This window comes from Pezoporus occidentalis, unplaced genomic scaffold (genome assembly GCF_034315485.1).
Source record: "Pezoporus occidentalis ecotype Australia unplaced genomic scaffold, CSIRO_AGI_Poc_V1 ctg402, whole genome shotgun sequence".
Classification (NCBI taxonomy): Eukaryota; Metazoa; Chordata; class Aves; order Psittaciformes; family Psittacidae; genus Pezoporus; species Pezoporus occidentalis.
This window is the reverse complement of record NW_026915728.1, coordinates 44,969-71,026: the sequence shown is the minus strand read 5'-3', so window position 1 is coordinate 71,026 and position 26,058 is coordinate 44,969. Positions and strand designations below refer to the sequence as shown.

At 60.5% G+C, this 26,058-nt stretch overlaps 1 protein-coding gene and 1 long non-coding RNA gene across 3 annotated transcripts; one reads left to right on the top strand and one right to left on the bottom strand.

The window, feature by feature from the left end:
• The first annotated feature begins 1,584 nt into the window (after window positions 1-1,584).
• VAX2 (ventral anterior homeobox 2) lies at window positions 1,585-19,777 on the top strand. The gene is made up of 4 exons (XM_062633772.1): window positions 1,585-1,747; window positions 2,163-2,417; window positions 6,601-6,788; window positions 19,280-19,777. Exons 2-4 carry the CDS (start codon window positions 2,165-2,167, stop codon window positions 19,775-19,777), a joined length of 939 nt encoding a protein of 312 aa, XP_062489756.1. The 5' UTR covers window positions 1,585-1,747; window positions 2,163-2,164.
• A 3,448-nt stretch (window positions 19,778-23,225) lies between these two features.
• Window positions 23,226-23,922, bottom strand: LOC134171497 (uncharacterized). 2 transcript variants are annotated; one of them, XR_009967655.1, is made up of 4 exons: window positions 23,627-23,922; window positions 23,540-23,568; window positions 23,410-23,454; window positions 23,226-23,353 (listed from the first exon to the last, which is right to left on the bottom strand). It is a non-coding gene; the product is annotated as an uncharacterized LOC134171497 (long non-coding RNA). The 2 variants fall into 2 exon arrangements; XR_009967654.1 differs by having other exon boundaries at window positions 23,540-23,922.
• Between the last annotated feature and the right edge of the window lie 2,136 nt (window positions 23,923-26,058).

Genomic DNA, 26,058 nt, shown 5'->3' with positions numbered 1-26,058 from the left:
TTTGCCCAAAGGCACAGGAGCCACCGCTGGGAGCGGAGCCCGGGCCTGGCTGCAGCTCCGGGAGTGGGGAACCGGGAGCGAGGAACCGGGAACCGAGGAGGGGGAACAGGGAACCAGGAGCGGGGAACCGGGAGCAGGGAGCCGGTTGCAGCCGGCAGTCCCTACCCGAAACCTGCTGCTCCATCCCGCTCACCCTCGGCCCTTCCTCCCGCTGTTCCCCACTCTGCCTTTTCCGTTTGTTTTATTTTCTTTTCCTCCCTTTTCATCTGATTCGCCCATCTTTATTTCCCTTTATCCCCTTTTATTCCTCCTCTTTATTTTTCCTGTTTCCCCCTTTATTTTCTTTCCCCCTTTAATTTTCCATTCCCCTTTTTATTTTCCCGTTTCGTTTTCCCTTTCCCCCGTTTAATTTTCTCTTTTTTTTTCACCTTCTCCCCCACCCCTTTATTTTCCGTTCTCTCTTTTATCTCATTCCCCTCCTTTTATTTTGTCTCTTCCTTTCCTCTATTTTCACCCTCTCCGCTCTGTTCCCGTTATTCCAGGACGGGCAAAGGCCGCCGCAGGCACGGACACTCGGGCCCACCCCGGCCCAAGGGCACATTTGGAGGCCTTGAACCCTCCGGCGTTGCCCGAAGCCCGACCCTGGCTCCGCCGAGCTCTTCCCTGGTGAAACCGGCCCGGCCCGAGCCCCCTCCGGTACGCGCCGCTCCGGCCCCGGTGCCGGGGGTGTCGGACCCCAGTGCGCTGGGGATTGAGCTCTGGGGGTGCTGCAGCTGCATCAACGGCCAATTGATGATTTCAATTCCCCGTCAATCACAACCGCTTCCATTTGAGGGGTCGGGGTGAGGCCAAGAGGGGTGTCCCCAGGGTCCCGTTCCCCCCCCCAAGCAGCCGGTTTTGCACCGTTTTGCCCTTGGAAACGGGGAGCCCCGGCCTGAGACGGTGCCCGGGGCCGCGTCCGTTCCAGCTGGGCACGGGGAGCCGCTCACCCAGCTCCAGGTCCCGGTGCTGCTACCGGAGGCTGCTCGGGGCATAGGGGATGCAGCTGCCGAGAGCAGAGAGGGGGTTCGGGGCTCCCCCGCTGCCCGATCCCGGGGAGGCGATGGGGTAACTCCGGTAGCAACGGGGACCCTCGGCCTACGGGGCTGCGGGGGCACACGGTGGGAAGAGGGACAGGATCCCCCCCCCACCCGGCTCTCCGAGGGGCGCGGGCAGAGCCGGTACCCGGTTATGGCTTTATTCGTTTCCACCGGGGCTGAACCTTCCGGTGCTCCCCGCGGTGACCGCCCCGACAAGGGGGTACCCCCGGGGCCGGGGCTCTTTGTTTGCCAACCGGTGCCGGGGACCGGGAGTGCAGGAAATTGCGTCTGTGAGGGCCGTGAAGGTAAAGTCGCCCCTCGGCTGCCCCCGAGCCTCTCCCTTCGCGGCGGGGCTCGGCCGCCCGCTCCCGGGGCCGGGGATGAGCAGCGGAGAGCGGGCAGAGAGGGGGGGAACGGGCCGGTGGAATAAGGACCCGTCGCTTCCCCGGTCCCACCCCCGGCCGCTTCCTCCGCAGCTCTCTCCTCCCCCTAAAATACCCCCCCGCTCCTCCTCTCCCCACCTCCCGGTATCGGTTTCCCCGCACACGAATCCCAGCGCAGCGCGGCGAGACCGAGCACAGGCGGCTTCTCCCCGCCGGCACCGGCACCGGTGCCCCATGGAAGGGCAGCGGTGGAGACCGGAGCGCCTGAAGTTCGCCCGGAGCGAGGTGCGGGCGGGAGGCGGAGCTGGGGAGGGGGCTTCCAGGGGGGCTTTAACCGGTTGTCAAAGTTTTAAACTCCTTTTTACCCCCCTCGGGACTGTCCGACGGGGACCGTGCCCCCCCCTCCTCGGTGGTGGAACGGGGAAGGGGGGGTGAGCTTTAAATGCCAGCCCCCCCCCCCCCCGCCTCGGGTGGGAGAGAGCCGGTTCCGCCGCCGAGAGGCGAGAGAGCGACGGCCCCGGGGGTCTCCGGCTATGGGGGTGAGCCCCGGGGAGGGGGGCCGAGAGGGGCGGGGAGGGGAAGGGGTCTGGGGGGGGGGGCCCCCCCCCCCGCCCCCCCCGCCCAGCCTCGCCTCCTCTCTCCCTTTCCCTCTGTCTCCTTCTCTCCCTCCCGATCTTCGATCCCGCCGCGGCGCCCGCAGGGATGAGCGATGGAGGGGCCGAGCCCGGCGGGAGCCCCGTCCTGCGGGCCGAGCCCTCCGCTACCGGGCGGGCCCGGGAGAAGGCACCGACCCGGGCGGAGCTGGAGAGCGCCCTGCGCGGCGGCGGCGGCGGCTTCAAGGACATCCCGGGAACGTCGTCGGTCAGCCCCGGCTCCTCCAAGGAGCGCGCCCCGGACAGCGAGAGCCCGGCGGGACCCGGCGAGGCGGATTACTGCCGCCGCATCCTGGTGCGAGGTACGGGGGCAGCGGCCCCGGGCCCCGCTTCCCACACCGGGGCACCCCCCTCCTGCGCTCGCCGCCGCGTCCCGGGTCCCCGCTCCCCGCCGCGCCTGACAGCGGGATGGGGAACCCGGCCCCCGCCATCCCCGGCCCCGCTTCCAGCGCATCCCCGGCCGCTCCCGGGCGCTGGCCGGCTCCGAGCCCCGGCCTCCCGGCCCCGCCGCCACCGCGGCTCCCGCCGGCTCCGCTCCGTGCAGCGGGCCCTGTCCGCAGCCCGCTCCGCCGTGCGGCTCCGGGGCCGAGCGGGGATCGGGGCACGGGGCCGGGGACCCCCGGGGGGATGCGCGGGCAGCGGGAGAGGGGTGCGAGCGCTCGGCTCCGCTTTTAAACCGTTGTCGCAGGAGAAAAGCGTCATGGAGCGGCGGCGAGAGAGGGTTATATACATACACATATATACATTTATGTTATTTTTCCCTTTATAACACCATTCGCTCGCCCGGGCATGAGGGACCCAACGTGCCCGGTACGCCGGGACCCGGGGCCGGTGCATTCCGCCCTCGATCACCCTCCACCGGCCCGGGGCTCGCTGGGTTTGTGGTGACCCCCCGAAGCTGGGGGTCCGCGGCGGGTGCCGAGCGCTCCCCGGTTCGGGGCTGCAGCACGGCTCCGTCCGGCGATGCTCGGGGGTCCGGTCCCCCCTCTTCTGCCTCCGTTTCCCAGCCGGGGCCCGAGGAAGCTCCGCGGCCGCTCGGTGACCAGCGCCGAGGCCGCCCGGCCTTTGCTCCGCCGCCGAGCCCCGCACTCGGGCAGGGACCGGAGCCGCGGCCCGGGCTCGGCCGTATCCGTTCTCCGTGCCCGGGGCCGGCAGAGCCTGAGCCGGGTCCGTTTTCGGCCTGGCACGGCTCGGCTCGGGCATCCCGGCGTTGCAAACAGCACCGCCGCTCACCGAAGCCTCTCTCCCGGCTGTCGCGATAGGCGCCTGTCGCCGACAGCGCCGTTGGTGCAGCCCGAGCCCTCCCTGGGCACCTCAGCAGGGGTGCGGGCGGCTCTGGGGATCCCCCCCCCCCCGGTGTCCCGGGATGTCCCCGGGGTATCCCCGGGGTCCCGGTGGTCGCCGAGGCCCAGCCGGTTGCCGCATCCCCAGCGGGGTCAGGCTGGGGTCAGGCCCCTTCTCCTCCAGCCCCGTCCCCACCGGGGCCGCCCCGACGGGTCCTGCCCGGGGGGTCCCTCCCGGAGCCCGGCGCGGGGTGCCCGCACCCCCCGGCCCCGGGCCCGGCGGCTCTCACCATCTTACTGCAGCCGCCACGGCGCCGACAAAATGGTGGCGGGCAAGGAACGAAGCCAAGGAACGGGCGCGGGGCCGGGAGCCAGCGGGGGGATGCGGCGGGGACACCCGGTCCGGGGGGCACAGGGACCCACGGGGCCCACTGGGTGCTGCTCTCGGGAACGGGTCGGTGCCGGGGATGCGTCTCCAGGTTCATGTTCTGCGAGGTGATTTTATTATTTTCATACATCTATAAGATGCAGAGTACATATATGATATATTATACATTATATACTATGTATTATATATTATATATAACATGTTTTCCGAGCCAGGGCTGATCCCGAGCCGTCTCCCTCCCTCTCCAGCCCATTCCCGGTGCTCGCCCGCCATGGCTTTGGTGGGTACCGGGGCTCTCGGAGCAGCCTCCGCCTTCACCAGGGCCCTGTTGAAGGAAGCGGTGGGATCCTTCATGCCCTGGCATCACCGAGGGGGTCCCCGGTGCTCCCCCAGGCTCCGTATGGGATCGTACCGGGCACTGGAGAGGGTGGAACGGAGCCTTCAGCCTCCGCCGTGGGGCGGCCATGGCTGCTCGGCCATCCCCGTCTCGTCGAGGCGGCAGGGCCGCTGTACACGGGTACGGCCGGAGGGTGCGGATCAGCACCGGATCGGTCCTTAAAGGGGATCAACGGGACTTGGGCTGGCCGAAAGAGCCGCTTCAGTCCCGTTGCAGCCCCAGGGGCGGCTGGAAAAGGGGGTTCAGATCCCGGGCTGCCCCCCCTGCACCTTCCGGTGCTGAGGCCGAGGGCCTACGGTGCTTTTTGGGGGTGCTGTGGGGTCCTGTGCTCCCTCCCTGCAGTTCCTGCGGGTACGGGGCTCTGCTGCACGTGTTGATGTGCAGGATGAGTCCCTCCGGGCGCGCTGCAGTGCGGGCTCTGAAATCGCTGCTCCCCAGCCCCGGGGGGGGCTGTACCCCAAAACTCGCCCCTGCCCATCCTGCCTTGTGTTCAGCGCTGTGGCGGAGGAGAGCTGGATCCCCGTGGCACCAGGTTGCTTCTGGGGGGTCATTCCCAAAGCTTGTCCTGGGTGCCATTGGGTGCAGCCTGATCCCCAGGGTCTGAATGTGTCCCTAAGGTCCCGCTTAAGGCCTGTTGGAAACCCCTGGGTGGGAATTGTGGGTCTGGGATCCACTGGGATCCAGTAGGATCCCGGATGGGGGAAGGCTCTCAAGATGGGGTGCCTCAGGGATGGCGGTGTTGTGGCCTTGCTGGCAGGAGGGGATGGCTCTGAGCTCCCCAGATCCACATGGATGGGCAGCAGGGAAGGTCTGCGCCACGCAATAGGGGCTGCGGTGAGGGTTTTGCCTCTTCTCTTCCGGGCTGGCACCACAGGCTGTCCCCCCATCCCTTCCCATCGCTTCCCCTCCCTCCGAGCTGCGTCCAGCTGCTGGGAAGGGTGGAAAGAACAATAAATAATACCCATGATAATGCCCGCATCATGGAGGGGCCGAATCCTGCAGCCGGCGCGTCTCCATCGGCCCTGGCTGCTGCCGCGCTGGGGAAGCGGCGCGGGCACGGATGTGGTCCAGGCATCATCTCTGCGAGCGCTCTTCCCTTGCAAAATGGTTCCCTGATCCCACCAGGGATCTCCCGACCCAAGATATCTCCAATGCCCCAAGAAGCCCTTTCCTTTGCGACAGCTCCGCGCTCATCCGTGGGCTTTGGGGGTGCGGATCGGAGCCCAAGGGTACCATGACGTAGGGTGGGAACTGGCTCTGGGATTGGGGTCCTTAGCCCATGTCTGTGCTTGCTCCCCACTCCCACCGGCCCCCCGCTGTCCCCACCATCCCCACACCGTCTCCATCACCCCTTCCCAGGCTGCTCCTCGCTATTGTCCCCCTTCCTGCCCCAGCAATTCCATAATCCCTCCATGGCTGAGTCAGCCCAAAGGAGAGAAAGCAACTTGCCTCCATCCAGGGCTGCCAGGGAGCTTGGCTTCCTTTGGGATTGGGAACCGGCAGCCCTGGAAGCTGAGCATGGAGCCCACAGTGGCGTCTGTGGCTGGAAAGCCACTGGGAAGAAATGGGGAGCTCCGCAGCTTCCCAAATCCAGGCTCTTCTCCAGCATTGGAGTTACTTAAGGAAAGCTGGCGCAAGGGATGAGGAGGATGAGGGGTTTGGGGGTGATGGGAACGCGGCGGGCAATACCCAAGGCTCATTTTAATCCCTGGTGCCACATCCGAGCCCATCTGGACACATCCCAACCCGTGGAGCAGGGATGGGATTCCCAGCACCCTGGGGAGCTCATCCTTTGTCAGAGCTCTTTTGGAAGGTCCATGGGAAGCATCCCATGGTGTGGGCTGATGGCAGAGCTAAACCCTGCGGTGTCCGTGGCCCCTCGTTGAACAGGGGCTGCTCTCGAAGGAATTATCCCTTCAGCGGGAATGATTCTGGAAAGAAGGGAGTGGTGACCGAGATTTTTCCCAGTATTCCCAAGAAAGGGCAGCAATATGAATTAAAATACGTTTTTTTTTTTGTTAAAAAAAGCTCTAATTCCAACGGTTCCTTGGTATTTACCGTTTTCTTTGCTTTCTGGCTCTCAGGAATGGTTATTCCTGGGATTAAACGTTTTCTTTCCTTAGAAACCTTTCTGGTTTCGATTTATCCCCTTAAACCCCCCACATTATTCCCACTTTTTCCCTTTCCCTGGAGGTTATAAACTCACAGCTTTTGGGGCCGGGGGGGGGGGGATCCTGAATTATGGAGTCACCTCCTTCAGCTCCAGTTTGCGGGATGTTGGGAGTCACTCTCGCAGCGAGCTCAGCACCCAGCAAGCACCATTTGGGGACCGTTTTCCCCGTCCCTTTCCTCCCCATCCCAGCAGTTTTCCTCCTGGGAGACGTTTTCCTGATCCTTTTCCCCTCTTCCCTTGGCAGATGCCAAAGGGACGATCCGGGAGATCGTGCTTCCCAAGGGCCTGGACCTGGACCGGCCCAAGCGGACGCGGACGTCCTTCACCGCCGAGCAGCTCTACCGCCTGGAGCTGGAATTCCAGCGCTGCCAGTACGTGGTGGGCCGGGAGCGCACGGAGCTGGCGCGGCAGCTCAACCTCTCCGAGACCCAGGTGAGGGCTGCGGTGGGACCAGCCCCATGGGGCTCCATTGGGGGGGGGACCGGCGTGGGGAGGGAAGGAAGGAGCAGAAATGGGGCTGGGGTGGGTTGAGCATCCCACGTCCATACGGATGGATGGGGCTCGGTGCTTGCTTTGCAGTGGGAAGCGTGCGTGGTGCTGCGTTGCTCTCCATCCATCCCTTTCTCTTGAGGTGGAGTTTAGGGCTTAGGGGGGCTCAGGGCAGCCCTCAGTGGGGGACCCTGCACAGCTTCCCAATGGGAAGCATCCCCTGGCTCCACTGGGAGCCTCTGGGAGGCTTGTAGGGTGCCGGAGGGTTTCCACAGGGATCTGCGGTCCTTATGGAGCACCCACAGAGCAGGGTGGGTGAGTGGGGTTGGACATGGCATGGGTGCTGTCGGGATTGGGTGTTCGGCTGCGTATGAGCTGGATGGATCTCACCTGGATCCTGCATCCCTGTCGCTCCCCTGTCCCTGTGGCTTTACTCTCCTGCTCCCAGACGGATGCTCCATCCCTGGGTGTGCCATGGGGACTATCCCTGTGGACCCTGAGCTGGGGTGGGCACCTCTTCCCCTTCCCAACATTCCCGGCTCTGTGGGGAGAGGTTTTCCTGGTTCTGCTCCAGGGATTCTTGGCCTGTGTGGAGGGATATGAGCCTGGGAGAGGATGGAATGTTGATGTCTGTAATAGAGGCTGCAGTGCAAACCAAGTGGGAATGATGGAATAACCCAGCCAGCCCAGTCTGCCCCTCCTTGGCCACTGAGGCTCCTTTGGAGGCAGCTGCATGGATCCATGGGTTCAGATAGGAAGCAAATCCAGGATTCCCAGACCTGCCCTGGCTCCAGCCTCCCTCCTGTGCCAAGGAGCTGCTTTTGGGGAGCCCCTGTTACTCCGTGGTGCTTTGGCACTCACCGTGCGTGGTCCTGCGATGGGGAGCATGGAACAGAATTCCTCTTGGGAGCAGAGTGGATGGGGTTTGGTCAGGAGAGGCCTTACTTGGTGGGGGAGATGCAAGGAGGTGCTGGGATAAGGAATAAAGCACCGTGGTGAGCTGGATGCGGGTCCCTCCTCCTGGTGTCCCAGCCAAAGCCCTGCTCCCAGTGTCACCTCCATGGAGCGGGAATGGTCGCACTAACCCCTCTCCATAGGGACTAATGTCCACTTGTTTCCTGCTTACTCACTGCCTTCATCGCTCAGTGAGCAAATTCACACCCATGGACCACGTCTGCCTCCTCTCCTCTTCCCCCCTCCTCCTGCATCCTCTGTTTTCCCACCTCTCTCCTTCACCTCTGTCTTATTTAATCCCCTCCCTGCCCTTCACAGCTTTTCCTTCCCTGCAGCAAATTCCCAGTTGTGCCGTCCTGGATCCCTGTCGCTTCCCAGCCACCACCATGCCTGGGATCAGTTTCTCCCTCTCATTAACGGGTGCAGGTCCCCTTGGACCACGGTTTCAGGCTCTTTGCACACTCAGGTATCACCCTGGTCCTTCACCATCCAGGGGGTTCCTTGGTCATTGCTGGCTGACCACAGGGCTTTACGGGCTGTGACACTGTGTGACTCCACGGGTGATGGCCAGTGTGGATGTGGCCTGGAGATGGGATGATCACCACCAGCCACTCCTGTCCCACCAGGTTCCTCCTTGGTCATCAGTTCGGATGGGCATTTACAGCAATTTTGGATGTTTTGGGGGTTTCCTTCCCAGCGTTATCCAGGAGCATCTCCTAGGACATGTGGGACCTGCTCCACCTCATCGTTGGTGGATTCCCAACCAGCAGCAGCATGGCTCTTTCCTGTTATTTGCCTTGTGCCCATGGCTGGGGTGGTGGGATGGATCCTCCCCATCCCCTCACTGGGTTGTGTCATGGTTTCCAGGTTAGGAACCTTCTCCCTGCCAGCTCCTCCTGACTTTGCTCTTTGTTGGATGCGATGGGAGCCCACCGCATGTCACCGTGGGTGGAGAGGAAAGGGGCTGCTGCAGAGGGGTTTTGGATGCTCAGCGGAGGGAGGATGATTCATCCCTGCTCCTGTGTGAGAGCAGGGTGACGAGATAGGAGCAGACACGATGGCATTGCGGCTGGAGAGCTGCAGCCCAGCATCCCTGTGAGTGGGTCCTCTCACCAGGAAACCCAACCGGAGCACGAACCACCTCAAGAGCCCCTTTGAGCCTCTCGTGCTGCTCTCCTGGCATCACATCCTGCTTTCTGGCAGGCTTGGAGGCAGGAGGCGATTGCCTCATGTGCTGATAGAGACACGGGGTTGGGGTTTGGGATGTGGGATATGGGACACAGGGACGTAGGACACGGGGCACAGGACATGGGGAAGTTTTGGAGTCACTCAGGTGAGGATGAGGAGGGTGCTTCCAGCCCTGGGAATTCGCCTCCTCCCTCCAGGGATCCCTGTGCCTGTTCTGCATCACTGGAAGCTGCTCCAGACCCAGCCCAAAGCCATTGAGCCATGGATGTGGTTAGTGGTAAACGGATTCAATTAGCCCATGGAATGTGCTTTCATTAACTTGCCAAGTTAATGAAGGCAAGATGTCTCACCCAGGAGACGGACACAGCCTGGGTGAGCCCTGGATCAGCACAATCCATCCTCAACCCCGTGCGCCCAGAACTGGCTTTCTCTGGGCGATGCATCCCAATGGGGATGAAGTTCCCCTCCTCAGTGCCATGGAAGGTGGAAGGCAGAGAGGAGCTGGAGGCAGAGGGACCATGGAGGGAGGATAATTCCCCCCAATCCCCCGGCAGGATGCAGGCGGGATGGGCAGGATGAGGGGATTTGCTCCCTGGGGCAGGAGTTCAGTGCCGGGCTCAGGTTCAAGTGACCTTGTGTCTGTGCCAGCTCTTCCTGCCCTCATTCCTGCCAGGGCAGAGACCTGACGCAGCAACCAAGGGCTCCTTTGGAGGTCTGGCTACCCAGGCGCTTGGCTGCACCCAGCTCCGAGCCTTGTCCCTCTGCCAGGGGGTGGTTCACCCGTTCCCAAAGGCAGGAGCTTGGGATACAGCGGTGTCCTCGACCAAGGAGCGCTGCTCTCGGATCCATGCACCTCCTGGAACATCCCGCCGAGCTCTGGGGCTCCTGTGCAGCATTTGCAGAGGGATGGCGGGGTACGGAGTGGAGCGAGGTCTGAGCACCCTGCTTCTTTGTAAGGGCAAGAGCAAAGCAAGGGCTTTGTTATAAGAGCTTTAAGGTCCCTTTCAACACAACCATTCCATGATCCTTGCTTGCCTGGCTGCTGGAAATCCCATGGGATGCTCCCGGCACGATGAGCTCCATCACAGCGGGTCTCACAGACCTCCATAGAGGCACTCTTGGGCCATCCTTGGCAGAGGCTCCTATGGCTCCATCACTGCTGGCGTCCCATAGCCCCGAGCATCCCGTACTCACAGGTCTGTGATCCCCCAAAGCACATGCGAGGCAGCAGCTGAGGCAGAGGAGGGGTGGGAAGCTCTATTTATAGCCCAGCAATTAAGATGATGCTATTAAAGATTAATCACACCTTGAGTTGTTGTCAACCACCGGTCCTGCAGCAGCAGAACAGTGCAGCGGTGGTTGCACCAACCCAGGTTGTCCCCTCATGGGGAGAGCATCATAGAGCCTGGTGGTGGGAGATGTGGGCTGGGGTTCCCCAAGGCACAAGAGGCAGGTAGGACCCTAATGCTGCTCTGCTTGCTCCTGAATCTTGGAGTCTCTGCAGAGCTCGGGGAAAGCTGGATTCCCAAAGCTTTGTTGGAAGCCCCTTTGCTAGACCATGCAGAAAATGGGGGTGTCCTGGGGAGGATTCCATCCCTCCATCCTTGCCTCCATCCCTCCCTGCCTCCATCCCTTCATCCCTCCAGCCATCCTGGAACTAGATGAGCTTTAAGGTCCTTTCCAACCCAAACCATTCTATGAAGACTTCATCTCTAAACGTTGCGGGAGGGCTGGGTTTTCCCAGAGCCATTCCCAGTTTTTCTCAGCACACTCCCATTGGATATGATTTAAGAGGAATTCTTTCCTAAAACGACAGTTTTGATGGAATTGGGTTTGGTGACAGCTCTCCAATGCTGGGGCAGGATCCCCAAACCCGAGGCTCTGCCTTCCCACCCTCTAGCTCAGTGCTGGCCACTGGGTGGGATGGCCAGCGATGGGTGCCATGTCCCATCCATCCCAGGCAGCACTTCCTGGGAATGGGGGGAAATCCCCCATCAGCCTTTGGTGGTGCTTCCAAGGAGACCGGAGCTGTCTCTACCCCATTCCGTGTGTTGGAGGATGCTCCCTTGGGAACACCTTGCTCCAGGGCCACCAGCCTGGATGGCGGAGAACACTTCACCCCCACCGGTCCATCCCTGTCTCTCCCTGCTCCTTCCTCTCACTTCCATCTGCAAAGCGCACCCAGGAGGTTCCCCTGCTGTGGAACAAATATCCTTAATTCCGGAGCAAAAGCAGGGCGAGAGCACGCTTCTGGCTGGAGTTTGGGATCAAGAGGATGCTCTGGGTTTGGGCTACCGGTGGGTCGGGGTCAGTTCCCACCTTGGACATCCCCAGCACATGGTTTGGAGCTCGTTGTGGCTGGAAGCACGGCCCCAGCCATGCTTGCCCTGGGCTATGGCAGAGGGTTTGGGGTGTGTGGTGCAGATGGGGTGGCCTCTGGTGCTGTTGGGGTGCAGAGGGGGCTGGAGGAGATGCTGAGGGCTGGTTGCATCCCTGTTCCTGCTGTGATGGGAAGAGGCAGCCGGGTCCTGCAGCGTTATGAAACCTGTGTGTGAGGCAGCTTTGGGTGCTGAGCCGATGCCTTATGCAATGCTGGGGCCTGAGCCTCCGCGAGCCCACGGACCCGTTTGGGATGGAGGGAGGAGGAAGAGGAGGAGGAAGGGTATGCAGGGTGCCATGGGGAGATGCCGGTGCATCAGCTGGGTCCCACCTTCCCCTGTGTCGCAGCGGGCAGCAGCTGATGGCGGCGGGAGCTAATCCCGGTGAGGAAAATGGCCTCGGCCGGCAGATGGGAACAGTCCCGGATGGACGGTGCTCCGGCGTGGGACGTGGGGCGTGCTGGCGCTGGGGCCAGCACCAGGGCAGGCCTGCCAGGGAGTAAACACCATGGAAAAGCCATAACGCGTTCCCCAGGGCTCCCCGTGCGGGTGCTGGCGTCTGGGGTAATGCTCGTGGGGGTCCCAGGGGACAGTGAGGACCACCCCATGCTGTTTGGGGTCGGCGTCGGGATCCAGGACCATGCTCATTGGGGTCCAGAGTTGGATGAGGATCCTTCCATGCTGTTTGGCTGCCGAGCACTAGGATGCTGAGGGGTTTTGGGAGGTGCTGGTGTGTGCAGGGTGGTCAGGGACGGGGGCTTTGGCTTCCTGTTGCCAAACTGTGATCCCTCAGGAGCGATATCCCGCTGCTGCTCAGCCACAGACTGGTAAAACGCGTTGGCTTGAAGCCACATAATGTGATCAAGAGAGGGGAGGGTGATGGTGGTGGACCTGTCCATCCCTGGAGTACCCAGCGAGCTCAGCCTGCCCGTGCGGGGTCTCCTTTGGGATTAACTGCTTGGCAAGGACTCGTTCTGCGGCTGCGAGCTGTTGGATGCCGGGCAGCGATCGGGGCAGCATCGCGGCTCCGGAGAAGGGGCTCGGGAGCTCCCAGCTTGGCTCCGGCCACCTCCTGGTGCTCGGTGCCCGGCTCCGGTTGCACCCAGCCCCGCGCCGTGCCGGAGCTCCCGCTGTGCCATGGCTGCGAGCCACCGGCTCCGTGCCGGCATCCCGCGGCCCCGGTTCCTTCCCGTGCCCGGAGCCGTGACCGGTGCAGATGCTGCGGTGTGAGTCTGTGTCTGTGTCTGTGTCTGTGTCTGTGTCTGTGTGTGTGGGGTCTGTGCGGGTGCTCCCTCCCTGCACGCGTGTGTGGATGGCTCCATGCGCGCTCGCAGCCGTTGTGATGCGGTGCAGGATTGGTGCTGAGCGCTCCAGAGGGGTGGGCTCTGTCCGGGCGCCCGTCCCGCTGCCTCTGCCGAGCGCCCCGAGAAGCCCAGATGCTCGCTGACATTTCCCATCGCATTCCTGCCTGCACCCCCCCTGCGCCGGGCAGCGATGGGAGAGAGCGGGCGGCAGCAGCAAGGAGCGTCCCGAGGGCTCCTGGAGCAGCTCCTTCCTGCAGGGAGAGCCCCGGAGGGTGGTGGGGGGCTGAGGGGAGGTACCTGGAGGGCCGGCAGCTCGGTCGGGCCATGGCAGGGGCTCTGGGTCCGTGTGCGTGCGTTTAAAGGACAATCAAAGGGTGGAAAATAGCGTTGAAAACCAAGGGGGGAAATGGAAATGGAATTAACAGAGTAGAAAAGAGCAGAAAACAGAATTAACCCCAGGACTGGATAGGCTAGAATGTAATTAATAGAATGGAATAGAAGGAATAGAATTGAAGGGATGGAATAGAATTAATAGAATGGACTAGAAAACCGGAATAGGATATAATGAAAAGGAAAGGAAAGAAGAAAAGAGGGAAAAAGGAAAGGGAAAAGGAAGAAGAAGGGAAGGGAAGGAAAGGAAAAGGAGGAAAAGAAAGGGGAGGAAAGGAAAGGAAAGGAAGGGAAAGGAAAGGAGAAAAGAGGAAAAAAGGAAAGGGAAAAGGAAAAAGAAGGGAAGGAAAAAAAGGGGAGGAAAGGAGAAAAGAGGGAAAAAGGAATGGGAAAAGGAAAAAGAAGGGAAGGAAATGAAAGGGCAGGAAATGAAAGGGAAGGAAAGGAGAAAAGAGGAAAAAAGGAACGGGAAAAGGAAAAGGAAAAAGAAGGGAAGGAAAGGGAAGGAGAATGGAATTAATAAAACAAAATTAAAATAAGATAATAAACACAGCAAAATCCAATCAAACCGAGTAAATGAATTGCCCCCACGCAGCTCAGATAGAGGCTGCTGCGGCGGCACAGCCGAGGGGATGCGGGATCTCTGTCCCGGCTCTCCCAGGGCTCTTCCCACTCCCAGGCTCGTGTTTTCCAAGCGGCCGCCGGCCCTGGGGACGCTCTGGCTGCGGGAGGAGCTGTTGGGAGCACAGGGAATAGAGGCGCTGCTTTGCCGGTGGCCATCAATGCATCCCCTTGTCCCTCTCCTTGCTCAGTGTTAGGGCTTTGGGGCTGTGCTGGGGGGGAAGAAGGGAAAATATCCGCATTTATATAATGATATATACGTATTAGAGATGTATTTGATATATATACACAATATATATGTACCTTATAGATATATATAGTCAAGCTTTGCATCCCTGCTCCAGAGCTGCGGCACCGGGCTGCGACCAGCCCCGCTGGAGCCCTCCTCCCGGCCGCTTTGGGATGGGTTTGCTGTGAATTCTCTTTCCCTCGCTCCCTGTGACTGGGAATGTGATGGGAGGCACGTAGCAAAGGGTGAACTTCAGCCCCAGCTCCTGGAGGGGCTGAGCCCTCTCCTGTGCTGCTGGTGACAGCAGGGCTTGTGAGGAGGGGATGAGAGGGTGACGGGGTGGGAAGCTCCGTGGTGCCGTGGGTGAAACCAGTTGGGTTTCACACCATACACAAGGAATCAGCTCCTCCGATGACTAAGCAGCAGCTTCCAAACTTCCAATGGCTCTTCCACCCGCTGTGCAGCTGAGGCTTCATTCCCTTGGTCGTGGCTAGACGGACACCATGTCCAGCCTCTGCATCAGCAAGGAGAGGATTGACCTTGCACCAAGAATAGGTATCTTCAGCTTCAGATGTGGTGAAAAGAAGGGGTGGAAACACAACCTTGTACGTGGGACCTGCAGCTGTGGTGGGTCAGGGAGATGCTGGCGGTGTTTTATTGCATGCTGAGGGCTGTTGGGATGAGTCCTGAAGGCTTTGGGTGACTCTGCCTGTCCGGGACAGACCTGTTATGGCACTGTTGTCTCCTTCATGCTCTGCTGGTACTGCAGGTCCTGTTCTATAGCACCTAAAGGTCCTCGGGGAGGTGGGGACCAGCCATAGAGTTGCTGCAGAGCCACAGGATGGTTTGGGTTGGAAGGGACCTTAAAGCTCCTCCATCTCCAATCCAGCTCCAGGGACCCCTTCCACTGGAGCAGCTTGCTCCAAGCCCCTGTGTCCAACCTGGCCTTGAGCACTGCCAGGGATGGGGCAGCCACAGCTTCTCTGGGCACCCTGTGCCAGCGCCTCAGCACCCTCCCAGGGAAGAGCTTCTGCCTAAGAGCTCATCTCAGTCTCCCCTCTGGCAGCTTAAAGCCATTCCCCTTGGCCTGGCCCTACTTGCTCTTATAAGACATCCAAGTCCCCCATGCTCAGTACCCAGACCCCGAAGCAGAAGTGTTGCTGTCCCTGAGCAGCGCCTTTCCCTGCAGGGCTGGGCAGAATAGGGGTGAGCATCCAGTGTGGTTGGTGTCAGAGTCAGGAATTCCATGCCTGTGTCCCAGCCTTTGGACCTTGTTTTGTGCCTATGACGTGGCATCACAGAATCCCAGACTGGTTTGGGTTGGAAAGGACCTCAAGATCACCCAGTTCCACCCCCCTGCTACATACATGGACACCTCACACCAGACGTGTACCTATAATGTGCTATCTCTGCCCACCCTGATGAGGAGTCCCTTGCTCTTATCAGTCTCCTGCTGCAGAGCCCAAAGCAGCATCTCCAGATCCAGAAACAGGAGGGGATTCATCCTGAGATCCCTCCCACAGCTCACTCCCCTCACGGAAAGGGTGCCATTAGATGTGGTGGCAGCACCGGGTCAGACACCCGGTGCCAGGACTCCTCCACATGTTGCTGCAGCTTTACCAACCTGCAGCTCACGGTTATCCTCATACCTCCAGCATCAGGCTGCTCCTTGCGTGCTGCATCTCCTGGGGCTGTCACAGTCATCTCCTCTATCCTCTTACCCTCTGTCCTCTGGGAGCTCCCTCCGTGCTGGTGAACGCATGACCTCCCATGTCCTGCTCCTCCATCGCATCCAGATGCATCTTCTTGTCTCTTTGTCTGCATCCAGCCTTGACCTGATGGGTCTGACACGTGTGGTCCTGAGTCCCACAGCCCCAAGCAAGGGATTTGCAGCCGCCAGGAGCTGTGGGTTCTCCCTGGGACTCTTACAGAGCAGAGGGAGGCTTCTCCCTCTGAGTGATCCATCTGGGAACTGCCCTTTCTCTCCATTCCCAGGGAACGGATGCTCTTGTTCCCCCTTTCTCCTCCACCCCCAGCGCTGCAGGGAGCTGGAGGTGCCTGGCTCCATCCCGCAGCCCTTCAGTTACCAACCAGATGTTAACTGAGGGACAAAGCGTTGCCCACAGGGCTACGCTGCCTCCTCCATAGATGCTGAGATGTGGTACCCACCAGCATGGTCCTCCCTGCCCTTCCTCCGGGCCGGGCCGGGGAGGGTGTCAGTGCACATCCCGGTTCACGGCGGTGACCGGGATGAGGAGGAGAGGAAGGACGTGGAGCGGTGCCATGGGGTTGGCAAGCGCTCGCTCTGGATGAGTTTCACCCCTTGAGCAGAAAGCGAGCAGAGAACTTGGGGTTGGGAGGAGGAAGTGACCGAGGGGAGCCGTGGAGGATGCTGCTGGGAGAAGGATCAGGGCTGCGGGGGGTGGGAGGGGGGAATTACTCATGGATTTGTCCAGGGCTGCGCCTGGCTGAGCCTATTTCCATCTCCACCGAGAGGAGCTTGATCGTAATGGGGGATGAAAAGGACATGGGCCTACTAATTACTGACGAGCTGAGTAGGAACTTCAGCCGTGCAGGCAGCGGTGACCCTGCCCTCGCATGCGGCACCGCAAAGCTCCCGTCAGCCTGTGAGGCCCGAGCAGACCCTGCTTTAGAGCAGCACGCAGAGGGGAAGCACAGGGGTGAGATGGGGAGGGTCAGGAGGAACCCAGCGGGTCCTCTTCTGCTCTGGGCTGCATTGATAGCCCATCGCTGGCAGGGGGCTGGAACTGGGTGAGCTTTGAGGTCCCTTCCGGCACAAACCACTCTGGGATTCCATGATCCTGCCCTGCGGGCTCCCCTCGTGTTAGAAGCTGTGATTCGGGGCACTTTGCAGTGAGGGGGCTGTGCGTGCCTCAGTTTCCCTTTGCACTGAACCATGGTTTAGTGTTGGGTCCATGGTTGGACTCAACGACCTTAAAGGTCTTTTTCCAAGCTAAATGTTTCTGGAGACCCCTGCACAGCCTCAGTGGGTCCCTGAGACCCATCAGTACCTCAGGGTACTTGGAGGGGATGCACACAGACACCCGGGGCAGGGGGAGGGAAGCTGGTGGGGGCTTCCGAGCCCTGGAGCTGGGCTGAAGGAAGCAGGGTTGGATTGGGTTGGATTGGGTTGGATTGGTTGGGTTGGGTTGTGTTTGGTTGTGTTGAGTTGGGTTTTCTTGTGTTGGGTTGTGTTGTGTTGTGTTGTGTTGTGTTGGGTTGTGTTGTGTTGAGTTGGCTTGGGTTGTGTTGAGTTGTGATGGGTTGTGTTGGGTTGTGTTGAGTTGTGATGGGTTGTGTTGGGTTGTGTTGGGTTGTGTTGGGTTGCATTGGGTTGTGTGCGTGGCCATGAGGTGCTGGAGCACCTTGGTTTGGGGCTCAGGGATGGAGATGATCCTCATCCCAGAGGATGTGCTCCAACACATCCCTCAATATCCATCCACAGCAAGGTGAGGCTGGGACCGGGAAGCACTGGGGGATGCTGAGCTTGCCCCATGGGTCAGGGTGTTGCCTATGGGAAGGGTGGTGCTGGTGCCACCTCTGCTGTGCACGGCATGGGGCAGCTCCTGGGCACTTCATGCCCATCCTCAAGGATATAATGGTGCTGATGGGGGCGGTTGAGCTCTTGCTCTTCCAGAGCTGGGTTTGGGGATGCTCTGGGTGGAGGGCGCTGGGGCTGTGCCTTTCTCTGTGGACCAATGTACACTCATGGGGTTGTGGAGCTCTACAAGTCCTGTGCTCTGGGGCTCTGCGGTCCCTGGAATTCCGCAGCTCTAGGAGGTCCCCACCAAAAATCTGCTCATTCTGTATTGGGTCTCCATGCCCTGGGACATGGGAATGTCCTCAGGAGCTTCCATGCGGGACTGTGTGGATAAGGGGAAGTAGGACACGGGCTGGCAAAGACCCATGGTCCCAGGAGGTTTTGGCTCATTCCCATGATCCTGGTGTCCCCCATCCCTGGAAGCACTTTCTACTGCTCCTCCTGGAGCATCCCTGCCCTCCTTTGGCTTCCCCCACACTCTTACACCCCTGGCAAGGGGCTGGGGGCCTGGGACCTGCCCCCTCTCCAGTAGCTCTGCACTGGGGGGTCCGTGGTGCTGGGGGTGCACAAGGGCTCTGTCACCGGTGACTTTCCTGCCCCACGGAGCTCCCGATGGATGAGTTCCAGCCCTGCTGCTCCAGGGCAGAGGGAACCAAGCCTGCGCCATGGCTGGGGCTACCCGGGGAGGGGGTCCCTGCAGCACCCGACCCATCCCCACACGCGCCACCGCCTCCCACCATCCGCCAGGCTCTAACCCGAGTCTCTTCCCATCCGTGTCCTCCCCTCACCTCCATCTCCGTCCGTCTGTCCCTCACGCTTCTCTCTGTCTGTCTCTGCCTCTCCTACCCCTCTGCTCCGCCAGGGAGGGACACAAGCAGGGGGCAGTTGCAGGGGGCCGGGAGCCACGGGCTGAGGACCGGGTCCATGCCCCATCCGTGTGGGTCAGAGGGGGCCTATGGGCTCCTCGCTGCAGCCAGAGGCAGGTTGAGGATGGCCCCAGCTGGATTGGGGCGCAGAAGCGGGTCTGTGCCCTGCATCAGGCCAGCAGGAACCACCCTGTTCCCTAACGTGTTCCCCTGCACCTTGGCAAGGCCAGGGACCCTCTGCCCCCTGTCTTGACCTGGTGAGGGAAGGGTTTGCAGATGGGGACACAGATCTGGGGTTGGTGATCACCACAGCAGAGAATCCAGCACATCCCATAGCTCAGCATCCCTGGAAGAGCCGGCACAGGGCAGCGGCTCAGCCCCAGGCTCCTGCCTCTGGGCTCCTACCGTGGGCTCCCATCCCTGGGCTCCCATCCCCAGTGGTCCCATTCCAGAGCTGCCGTCCCTCGGTTTCCATACCCAGGGTCCCACTCCCAGGCTCCTATCCCCAGGCTCCCATCCTGAGGCTCCCATTGCCAGGTCCTATCCCTGGTCTTCCATCCCGAGGCTCCCATCTCCAAGCTCCCATTCCTGGGGTCCTGTGTGCAGAGTCCCATCCCCAAGCTCCCATTCCCAGGGTCCCATCCCCAGGGTCTGACCCCTGAGCTCCCATCCCTTGGGTCCTACCCTGTGCTCCCGTCCCTGGGCTCCCATCCCAGTGTGCCCATTCCCTGTGGGCAGCAGTCCCCGCAGTCCCTGTCTCGGGGGGTGGATCTCGCCGGGCTGTTTGTTTTAACACGTCTTTCTCTCCTATCTCTCACTCTCTCTCCCGGTTCTCGCCTCTCTCCCGGCCCCCCCGCGCTCTCTTTCCATCCGTGCCTCTCTGTGTCCCCCTCCCCTTCCCAATCCCTCCCATCCCGTCCCCCCCACCCCGCACATCCGCAGGTGAAGGTCTGGTTCCAGAACCGCCGCACGAAGCAGAAGAAAGACCAGAGCCGGGACTCCGAGAAACGCTCCGCACCCACCTCCGAGTCCTTCGCTACCTGCAACATCCTGCGCCTGCTGGAGCAGGGCCGGCTCCTGCCCGTGCCGGCCCCCCCCAGCCTCCTCTCTCCCACCTCCCACCCCATCGCCAGCCCCACGGGCAACGGAGCCGGGCTGGCCACGCCGGGAACCGCGTCCCCGGGTCTCGGCGCCCCGAGCAGCCCCCCCGCGCCGGGAGCCTTCAGCCTGCAGCTCCCGTCTCTCGCCTCCTCCTCCTCCTCGTCCTCGCCCTCGCCCTCGCCCCGGCTGCCGGGCTCCGCGCTCGGCTTCGGGGCGCCGCTGCGGGGCGGCCTCCCCGAGCTCCCCGGCGCGTACGGACTGGGCCCGTCCGCGTTCGAGCCCTACACGCGCCTGGAGAGGAAGGACAATTGCAGGGGCAGCGCGGAGCAGAGCCCCTGAGCACGGCAGCCCCACGGCACCCCCTGCCCTGCGCCCCGCAGCCCGCACCCGCCATGGGGGGAGCCGGGGATGGGGGGAGCCGGGGAGCACCCGTCCGGGGAGGGGGGAGTGTGAGTGTGCACATGTGTGTGAGTGTGTGTGCACGTGTGTGTGTGTGTGTGAGTGTGCACACGTGTGTGAGTGAGTGTGTAAGGGCATACCTCTGTGTGTGTGTGTGTGCACGTGTGTGTGTGAGTGTGCACATGTGTGTGAGTGAGGGCATACCTGTGTGTGTGAGTGTGCACACGTGTGAGTGTGTGTGCACATGTGTGTGTGTGTGTGAGTGTGCACACGTGTGAGTGAGTGTGTAAGGGCATACCTCTGTGTGTGTGTGCATGTGAGTGTGTGAGTGTGCACATGTGTGAGTGAGTGAGGGCATACCTGTGTGAGTGAGTGTGCACATGTGTGTGTGAGTGTGCACACGTGTGAGTGTGTGTGTGCACGTGTGTGTGTGCACATGTGTGTGAGTGTGCACACGTGTGAGTGTGTGTGTGCACGTGTGTGTGTGAGTGTGCACACGTGTGAGTGTGTGTGCACGTGTGTGTGTGTGTGAGGGCATACCTGTGTGTGTAAGTGTGCACGTGTGTGTGTGAGTGTGCACACGTGTGAGAGTGTGTCTAAGTGCATACCTCTGTGTGTGTGTGCATGTGAGTGTGTGAGTGTGCACATGTGTGTGTGAGTGTGGCATACCTGTGTGAGTGTGTGTGCACATGTGTGTGTGAGTGTGCACACGTGTGAGTGAGTGAGGGCATACCTGTGTGTGTGAGTGTGCACACGTGTGAGTGAGTGAGGGCATACCTGTGTGTGTGAGTGTGCACGTGTGTGTGTGAGTGTGTGTGAACATGTGTGTGTGTGAGTGTGCACGTGTGTGTGTGCACACGTGTGAGTGAGTGAGGGCATACCTGTGTGTGTGCACACATGTGTGTGTGTGAGTGTGCACATGTGAGTGAGTGAGGGCATACCTGTGTGTGAGTGAGTGTGCACATGTGTGTGTGAGTGTGCACACGTGGGAGTGTGTGTGCACGTGTGTGTGTGTGCACACGTGTGAGTGTGTGTGCGCACATGTGTGTGAGTGAGTGTGTGTGAGTGAGGGCATACCTGTGTGTGTGAGTGCGCATGTGTATGTGTGTGTGTGTGCACATGTGTGTGTGAGTGAGGGCATACCTGTGTGTGAGTGTGCACACGTGTGAGTGAGTGCATACCTGTGTGTGTGTGCACGTGTGTGTATGAGTGTGCACATGTGTGTGTGATGGCATACATGTGTGTGTGAGCGTGTGCACATGTGTGAGTGAGTGCATACCTCTGTGTGTGTGTACATGTGTGTGCGTGTACATGTGTGTGTGAGGACATACATGTGTGTATGAGTGTGCACATGTGTGTGTGAGTGCATACCTGTGTTTGTGTGCACATGTGTGTTTGTGAGTGTGCACATGTGTGTGAGTGAGTGCATACATGCGTGAGTGCGCACGTGTGTTGTGTGAGTGTGCACGTGTGAGTGTGCATACATGTGTGTGAGTGTGCGCATGTGAGTGTGCACACATGTACGAGTGTGCATGTGTGAGCTCATACATGTGTGTGACTGGACGTGTGAGTGTGCACATGTGAGTGTGCACACATGTATGAGTGTGCGCATGTGTGAGCTCATACATGTGTGTGACTGTGGACATGTGAGTGTGCACGTCTGTGAGTTCATACATGTGTGTGAGTGTGCATACATGTGTGTGTACATGTATGCGAGTGTGCATACATGTATGTGAGTGTGCACATGTGTGAGTGAGTGCATACCTGTGTGTGAGTGTGTACATGTGTGTGTGAGGACATATATGTGTGTATGAGTGTGCACATGTGTGTGTGAGTGCATACCTGTGTTTGTGTGCACATGTGTGTTTGTGAGTGTGCACATGTGTGTGTGAGTGAGTGCATACATGCGTGAGTGCGCACGTGTGTTGTGTGAGTGTGCACGTGTGAGTGTGCATACATGTGTGTGAGTGTGCACATGTGAGTGTGCACACATGTACGAGTGTGCGCATGTGTGAGCTCATACATGTGTGTGACTGGACGTGTGAGTGTGCATGTCTGTGAGTTCATACATGTGTGTGAGTATGCATACATGAGTTCATACATGTGTGTGAGTGTGCATACATGTGTGTGTACATGTATGCGAGTGTGCATACATGTATGTGAGTGTGCACGTGTGCACATGTGTGTGAGCATGCACACGTGAGTGTGCACGTATGAGTGTGCACATATATGTGACTGTGCATACATGTATGTGTGTGCATACATGTATGTGACTGCATACATGTGAGTGTGCATACACGTATGAGTGTGCACACGTGTGTGTGTGCATACATGTGACTGCATACATGTGAGTGTGCATACACGTATGAGTGTGCACACGTGTGTGTGTGCATACATGTGACTGCATACATGTGAGTGTGCATACATGTATGAGTGTGCACACGTGTGTGTGAGTGTGCCCGCCCCACCCACACCGTTCCAGCCCCCCGAAGCCCCTCACCCCAGTGCTGAGCCTGGACCTGGTCACGTCCGGCGCGGTCCCTGCGTGTCCCCGGTGCTGCCCCATCCTGCACCCCTCACCCCATGGATCGGCCAGGGCACGGCCCGTCGGGGGTCTGGAAGGCGATGCTGTGGTCTGGGCTGTGCAGGGTGGGAGAGGAGCAGCTCCAGGGGGGCATTGGGGGGGTGCTGACACGGCCGTGGTCATTCAGTGCCTCTTACGGATGGGGCCCTCTGGGCTGTCAGCCGGTGCTGGGCTCGCTGCTGAAGCCCCGGGGAGCAGGAGGGGGGCACCCCCAAAGCGCTGGGCTCTGGGCTCTGTCCCTGCCTGGCCATTGCATCCTTGGGCCTCAGTTTCCCCCCGTGCAAAGGGCTTTGTGCTGATGACTTGGAGCATCCCAGTGGCTGGTCCAGGTCTCCCTGCACTGCTCCCATGGGATGCTTGTCCTCTGGGGGGGGCCGGGATGATGACACAATGGTGCTGGTGGTGTCCCAGTGACCACCCTGGCTCATGAGACATCCCCAGGCTTGTCCTGAGCTAAACCATCCCGGTTTGGTGCTGTCCCACCATAGCAAAGCCCCAGGGATGCTGAGGAGCCCCTGACTCCCCAGCAAGGGAGATGTGGTGTGGGCATTTGTGACACTCTGGATCAGACCAAGGGGGCTCTTTGCCATCAGCTGGTACCCAAAGCCCCCCCCCCCCCGCCCCATCCTGGGGTGCTGGGTGCTCAGTGCAGTCACTGCAGTGGGCCCCAACCTGAGCACAACCCCGTCCCCTTGCTCCCATCACCCAGCAGAGCCCTGGGGCACCCTCAGCCGCTGCTCCCACCTCAGCACCCTGACCCCAGAGGGTGAGGATGGGGCAGGATTCAGCCTTGGCTGTGCGATGCTGGGGCTGCTCTCAGGATTGGGGATGTTGTGAGGGGAAAGAGCTCTATAGGGCTGATGGCGGGCTTGGAGCTGTGGTGGCATCGCCATGGCAGGATGCTTTGTGGTGGCATCACCTTGGTGGGTACCCTGCCGTGGCACCACCATGGCAGGATGCTTTGTGGTGGCATCACCTTGGTGGGTACCCTGCAGTGGCATCACCATGGCAGGATGCTCTGTGGTGGCATCACCTTGATGGGTACCCTGCAGTGGCATTGCCATGGCAGGATGCTCTGTGGTGGCATCACCTTGGTGGGTACCCTGCAGTGGCATCACCATGGCAGGATGCTCTGTGGTGGCATCACCTTGGTGGGGTACCCTGCAGTGGCGTTGCCATAGCAGGGTACCCTTTGGTGGCACCACCATGGCAGGATGCTCTGTGGTGGCATCACCGTGGCAGGATGCTCTGCGGTGGCACCGCCATGGCAGGATGCTCTGTGTTGGCAGCACCATGGCAGGATGCTCTGCGGTGGCACCACCATGGCAGGATGCTCTGTGTTGGCAGCACCATGGCAGGATGCTCTGCGGTGGCACCACCATGGCAGGATGCTCTGTGTTGGCAGCACCATGGCAGGATGCTCTGTGGTGGCACCACCATGGCAGGATGCTCTGTGGTGGCATCACCTTGGTGGAGTACCCTGCAGTGGCACCACCATGGCAGGATGCTCTGTGTTGGCATCACCGTGGCAGGATGCTCTGCGGTGGCACCACCATGGCAGGATGCTCTGCAGTGGCACCACCATGGCAGGATGCTCTGCGGTGGCACCACCATGGCAGGATGCTCTGTGTTGGCATCACCGTGGCAGGATGCTCTGTGTTGGCATCACCATGTCAGGATGCTCTGTGTTGGCACCACCATGGCAGGATGCTCTGCGGTGGCACCACCTTTTGGGATGCTCCATGGCACAACCCCGGTGTGACACCCACTCATGACACTGCTGTGACAGGAGCAGGGGGATGCCCTGAGCCCCCCCCCCCCCCCCCCCAACACCCAGGAGCTGCCTTGGGGCTCATCCCCCCCAGACCCCACCCCAAGGGGCTCCTGCATCCCCCCGCTGCAGTTTGATGTCACGTAACCACAATCACCACGGACTGACCCCCAGCCTGGCCCAGGGGGGCAGCCCCCCCCCCCCCCGCCCTGTCCCTATGGGGGGGACACATCCTGCGTGTGCCCAGGATTGCGCAGGGAGATATTTAAAATAAAGGATTTTATGGAAAGCCTCGGGAAAGTTTGGTTCCTCCTTGTTCCCGTGGCCAGGGGTCATTCCCCGTTCCTGGAATGTGGGATTTGATCCTCCCGGGATGCTCAGCCCTCAACTTCCCAATGGCATATTTGGATGAGGGTTGGGATTTAGGCAGGACAAGGACCTTTTCCCTTCCCCTCATCGCTTCATTCATGCTTGTGTCACTGTTCTTATCCCTCCCTGCTCTGCAAGCGTGGCAAGGCAGCAAGGGGAGGTGGGAGAATCCTGCCCCCCCTTCCGAATCCCTTGGCTTTTCCTTATTTTTCCCCCTGGAGCTGCCGAATTTCCCGGTTTATTCCCAGTTCCTCCCATCTTGGCCTCACTGGGAGGGAAAGGTCTGGTCGGATGGAGAAGGGACCCCTTTGCCTTCACGGATGGAGGAGGTTTGGGGGCACCTCCAGGGCAGGTCCAGTTTTATTGTTGAAGGAGCCCCCAAACCCTGGGAATTCTGGGCTGTCCAAGTGTGTTTTCCCATCTCGGAGCATCCTCGTGGAGCTCCTGCATCCTCCTCCCACTGCTCAGCACCCAAAGGGAAGGTGGGAAGGGAGGCCATGGAAGTCCTTCCCATGGATTTAGCCCCAAATGCTGCTTTCCCAAAGACCCCAAACCTGCTCCGAAGCTGCTGCTGCTCCAAAGCTGCTTCTCCCATAGCCCAATGAAGCTGTCCCAAGGGATGGAAGGAAGGGGGGTTCCCATGGGGATGCTGGCTCTGCTCCCCCCCCCCCCCCCAGCTCCTCCTGACTGGTACACCTGAGGGAAAAAGGGGAAATAAAGGGAAAACAGAAGTCCTGGATGCAAAACTTGAAGGAATAACGTGGCTTCTTATGGGTTTAATGGTTAATGAAGTCACGTCCTGCCTCCTTCTCCTCCTCCATCACCTTCCCTCTGTGGCTCTCCCAGTGCCAGAGACCTTTAGCATCTTGGATCCCCCCCCATTGTTTCCTGCTCTCCCCGACCCCGGGGCATTGGTGGCCCCCCAGAGGATGCCTCCAGCACCCCCTCATAGCCCCCCCAGTCCATCTCCCCCTCCCCAGCTGCCCCATGCACAGGCTCTGCTGTCCCACCACCATCACCCCGATGTGAGCTCCCCATGGGCACCCACAGCCTGAGGGGGGCTTGGGGGTTGCAGACCCCTCACCCCCACCAGTACCCCGGCCTCGGCCCCAAACTGCCCCCATCCCCACCCCTAATGCGGCCCCAACCTCTGCCTTTGCCCCAGTCCTGTCCCCACACCTACCCCAGCCTTGTCCCTTCCCCAATCCCATCCATCCCTGCCCCATCTGTACCCCCACCCTATCCCCATCCCCATTCATCTGTATCCCCATCCCTGACCCCATCCCTACCCTCATCCCCATCCCTATTCCCATCCCCGTCTGTATCCCTATCCCTATGCCTATGCCTATCCCTATCCCTTTCCATATTTCTTTCCCTATCCCTATCCCTACTTCTATCCCCACCCACATACCTATTTCTGTCCCTATCCCTATGCTTATCCCCATCCCTACCCCTATCCCTGTGCATGCCTATCCCCATACCTATCCTGCCCATCCC

Coding starts and splice junctions, on each gene's coding strand:
- VAX2 (XM_062633772.1), top strand. CDS start 2,165: ATGAGCGATGGAGGGGCCGAGCCCGGCGGGAGCCCCGTCCTGCGGGCC. Junction 2,418..6,600: donor CCGCCGCATCCTGGTGCGAG/GTACGGGGGCAG, acceptor TTCCCTTGGCAG/ATGCCAAAGGGACGATCCGG. Junction 6,789..19,279: donor TCAACCTCTCCGAGACCCAG/GTGAGGGCTGCG, acceptor GCACATCCGCAG/GTGAAGGTCTGGTTCCAGAA.